At 49.1% G+C, this 4,837-nt stretch overlaps 1 protein-coding gene across 1 annotated transcript in view; it reads left to right on the top strand.

The window, feature by feature from the left end:
• Positions 1-2,761: 2,761 nt before the first annotated feature.
• The window catches only part of Sypl2 (synaptophysin like 2), a 14,856-nt gene continuing 12,780 nt past the window's right edge, over positions 2,762-4,837 (top strand). Inside the window, exons 1-2 of the mRNA XM_055618185.1 lie at positions 2,762-3,082; positions 3,261-3,335. Coding sequence (XP_055474160.1) covers positions 3,029-3,082; positions 3,261-3,335 — 129 coding nt within the window. The 5' untranslated portion in view covers positions 2,762-3,028. The remainder of the gene's footprint in view (positions 3,083-3,260; positions 3,336-4,837) is intronic.

Raw genomic sequence — 4,837 nt, 5'->3', positions numbered from 1 at the left:
TTTTGATGTGACAAAAAAATCAGAATAGGGACTGCCTGGAGACTGACTGCAGAACTCTTTGAAATGAATAGTGATTATGGTGGTGGACATGGGTGCATTCATTTGTTAAGAGTCAAAGTTGAAAATGTTCACATCTTATTATCTAGCCAGATTTCTTTTTAGTAGATTGCAATGTTTATCAAGTTGCTGCTAGAGACTCACTATGAATGAGCCATCAAAGGACAATAAATCATTATCTTGAAAATAATGAGGTCCAGGCTTTGCATGCAAAGGCTTGATTAATTTTGTATTAATTTTGTGAGCCAGACAGATGGTTCAGAGGGAAAAGGCACTTGCCACCAAACCTGATGACTGAGTTTTATTCCTAGGACCCACATGGTAAAAAGTGAGAAGTAACTCCCCACAGGCTGACCTCTGACTGCCATACAGTTGATATGGCACAAACACATCCATACATGAATAACAATAAAAAACCCTCTAAAAATAAATTTACAGCAGTACAATTTAGAAAAAAATAAGGAGTTTTACAATGACTTTAGGCTCTATAAAACCGGAATCTGCCTCTAGATGACCAGAATTTCTTAATGAAGTGGAATAGAAAAATGTGAGATTTGCAATATCTTTGTTTCAGGTTCCTTTTAAAATTGTATTTCTTACTGATCTGTGTGTCTGCTGTTGAGAGTCTGTTGTCTCCTTCAGCTATAGACTCTGGGCACCGAATGCAGGTCATCATGCTTGCCTGGCAAATAAGTGCTTTTGCCCCCTTGAGCCATCCTGTCAGCCCTGTTTCAGTTTATACAATGGGTTGTAAACACATTTACTTATGCCGGGGTCTGTGTTTGGACATACACGAATATGCACACAGGGGGCGTGCGCACACACACACACACACACTAAAAACTCAGTGCTGTGTAAGAATCCTATGTAAGAAGATAGATGCATATATAACAGCAGGGTGTCGAAGAATGGACTTTTGGAGCTAACCCAAACACTCATGAACATGAACGTAAGGAATATTCTGCTTTGTGTTTGTGGTGGAATTTTCTACAGTTAAAAAGAAAAAGAAAAAAAAAAAACCAACACAAAACTAAACCTAAGCTACATGTATCGGGTCAGATGATTGTCACAAAGCTAAAGCAAGTCAAAGAACCGTGATATTAATAGGATAAAGTTTAAAACGATTTTAAAAAAACCATGATGTAATGTTGATGTACTGTTCCTACAGTGTAGGTGAAGGGGGTGAGGCTGGTAAACAGGACGGAAGAGCAATGGAGGCAAATGAGGGTGGTCAGTTGGTAATACTTTCGTTATTGTTATTATTACTACTATTATCAAGACAGGGTTTCTCTGTGTAACCCTGGCTGTCCTGGAACTCCCTATGTAAACCTGACTGGCCTCCAACTCAGAGATCTGCCTGCTTCTGCCTCCCAAGTACTGGGATTAAAGGTGTGTGCCTCCACCTCCTGGCAGTAATCCGTATTACTTCGGACCTGAGTGGTTTGGGCGTCTACACCTCAGTCTTTATGGCGGCCTGATAAAAATAAATGAAACATAAACGACTGTAGAACAGGAACTTGGGATAGCAGAACGACTGTATGTATATATACAAGTGTCTGCTGGCTGCATGCATATGATTTGTAGGCCTGGCGCCCAGAGGCCTAGAACCGGAATTGCAGATGGTTGTGAGTTGCGGGAGCCAAACCCTGGTTCTCTGAGAAAGCAATGTTCGTAACAGTTGAACCGTTTCCCCCGTCCCAAGATTTAAGGGCATATCTGTGGACTCAGCAATTCCTCATTTAGACCAAATTTGCATGTATCTCCAAAGGCACGGAACTCTAAATCAAGAGTTTCTTCAATTCCAGCCTTAGTTGTTTGCCCCACCCACTCGTGCCTAGGTTTGGGAAGGCGCCAATTCAGTGGCTCAATAATATAAATAACCGCGGGAATGTTTAACCAAAAAAGCGTTGGTTTTGAAATGCCGAAAGGGAAACGTTGGAAATAGGAATATAGGTAGATCACCAAAGAATGACTCTGATGGATGAAGTTAAAGAGGTAGCAGGCCGGTTCCCTACCAGCTCCGCCCACTGGCTCACCTTTTACTACTTAGATTTCACTTTTTGTAAACCCTCATATGCAATGCTCACGACTGTTCACTTCCGGCTCCCCAGAAGCCACCTTTTTGAAAAACGAGGCCCATTCTAAAGCCAATCAAAAATGCAACTTTGCCTAGTTTTCAACCCAAACCCCAATCTCTGCGCCCACAGTTCCTCAGTGACTTCGTTCTCCTTTAAATAGCGTTGGCTGTTAAAAAAGGAGATGGGGTTCTCACTTCTTAAGGTTTGAAAACTTTAAAACCCATTAACACCCAAATGACGTTTGTCGTTAAAAAGTAAAAAACGGCGTCTACTGCGAAGGAGAAGTCTGTAGTGCAGACCGTGGTTCTGGCTGGTGGAGCCCCGCTTCAACAGCACGAGCGGGAAGGACGCCTTAGGAAAAGCTTGTGTGCTCTAGTTATTGCGGTAGAAGAACCCTTCGACAGAACGCAAGAAGCCCGGGAAAGATGCGCCGGGAGCCCAGGCACCGCGGGTGGGCGCCTGGCCCCGGCGGTGGGGTTGGAGCGGCTGGGCTGTTGCACTGAGGACCCGCCCTCGAGGCTTTTGGCAAAGACCCGGAGGCTTCTGGCTGGCCGACGGCTAGGCAGGCTCCACAGGTCCCTTTAAGGCGCCGTCCGCGCGGAAAAAGGGGAGCGCAGGGGGCGGGAGCAGGGTTCGCGATCGCACGCCACGTGACTCGGCTGCCGAGTCCGCCAGGGAGTCTGACCCAAGTTTGAATCCGACTCGGGGGCTTTCTGCAGCCGGCGTGGCAGCGCGGCGGACACGGCCTCGCAGCAGCGCCCCCACGACCCAGCCCGCCAGCCTGGAGCCCGGCCTTCCCACGGCCGCGAGCCCGCCGCCCCCAGCGCCCCCGCGCGCCCCGCAGCCTCCCGGCCAGGGAGCCGAACCCCTCCACCGCGCCCCGCCGCTCCAGCATGTCCTCGACGGAGAGCCCCGGCCGCACCTCGGACAAGTCTCCTCGCCCACAGGTACGCCCCGAGCGCCCGGCCCCCGGGCTCTTGGCCAGCCCCTGTCCACCCAGACGGTCTGCTGGAGTCCGATTCCGCCTTCCCCGCCCCGCCCCCCCCCCAGGGTGAGTAGAGGGGGGACCCACGCTTTCCCTCCGGGCCCGCCGCCTTGACCAGACCGTTGGCTCTGTTTCGGCAGGTGGACCGCCTGCTCGTGGGACTGCGCTGGCGGCGCCTGGAGGAGCCGCTGGGCTTCATCAAAGTTCTCCAGTGGGTGAGTCGGCCCTAACCCCGGGCTATTTCGGGAGCCTGGGTTGTGACGCCGACCCGAAGCAATGTGGCCCCGGAGGAGGCTGGGGAGATGCAACGGGTAGCAACAGGTGGGAGGGGGGAGGGGAAGACCAGGGCTGCTTCTCCAGCGCTCAGTGGAGGGAGAGAGAGGAGCCAGGCATGCGGAGTCCCGGATTCGGACCTTCTATGTGCAAGGCGCCTTTGCCCAGGGCGCTCACATTTCACTCGGGCGAGAGGACCCGGGTGTAACCTTTCCAGAACTCTGATCCTGCACATACCGCTCATCAGCGGCGGGAGGGGTGAGGAGGACAAGGAGGGTAAGGTCCGCTTTGCCGTGAAAGCAAAGAGGGCACCGGAGGGAAGGAAGAGGGCTACAGAAACCATCCTGCCCAGAATCCTCTGGGGCCTGGATGATCCTGGGGGTGGACTCAGGGGACAGACTCCCAGCTGAGGTCACTGGAGTAACTTGGGTGCCTGTAACGGAGTAAAGAAGAGAATGAATGAATGAACCGTTTCCCACTCCAACGATTAAATAAAACAATTACGACAGAAGGAAAATCACGGCACGACTAAAATGTGGCAGCTAGCATAACGGAACACTGAGCTGGGAAGGTGAGACGGTAGATTGGAGGCCTACGTCGAGCTTTCTCAGCTCTGTGACCTTGGGCAAGTCGCTTCTCTGGACATCGGTTTCCAAAATTAGTCAAACATGGATCAAACCTGTCAGCATGCGAGAATATAACTCTACATTAAATTTACCCTGTGACCTTGAAACTGTGCCCAGGTCCTCAGTTTCCCCTGCTTTCGTCTACTGGGAATACTGTTCCGTTTCACTGGTCCTTTAAAGCTTTGTAAGGTAAACCCTCTGTTCTTAGACCTAACACCCACCAAGTTCTCCATAAATTAGGAACGTGGATCAATACAGTCAGTTTTTCAAATCTGGGGAACTTTTCTTGCATTCTTGCAGAAGGGATTTTTTTTTAGACAATCCATATACCAAATGCTAAATGCTGGATTCAGCTAGGGGGAAACTTACTGTTAATACCTGGGAGAACTGAGTTCTAAAGAGCTTTGAATTCACTGGAGAGAGGACTTAGCAAAATGGCACTGAATCTTAAATAATTGTGGTTTGGATAGGAATCATCAAATCTGGAGTGCATTTCAGACTCTCCCTGGTTATCACAGACCCTCAGGGGCTGCAGGCTCCTTAGGGAGTCCCAGGCATAAATAAACTGTGGGGCTTTCCACTTTTTCTGCTGCCTCAAGAAAGAGTGGGGCCAACACTCACTGAACTCTGTCACCTCTTGCCCTCCCTCGTTCTGACTTGAGTACCAGATGAACAGAAAAGCACATAGGAACCAGTGTGAGAAATAGTCCTCACCAGAGGAGAAACAGAAGGCACAGATCTTGTAGTTATTATAATGGTAATTGAAAACTTTTATTATTATTATTATTATTATTATTATTATTATTATTATTATTATT

Source organism: Psammomys obesus, unplaced genomic scaffold (genome assembly GCF_907164565.1).
Source record: "Psammomys obesus unplaced genomic scaffold, mPsaObe1.curated_primary_1811, whole genome shotgun sequence".
NCBI lineage: Eukaryota > Metazoa > Chordata > Mammalia > Rodentia > Muridae > Psammomys > Psammomys obesus.
The sequence above is the reverse complement of the archived record's forward strand: the minus strand, read 5'-3'. Positions and strand labels throughout refer to the sequence as shown.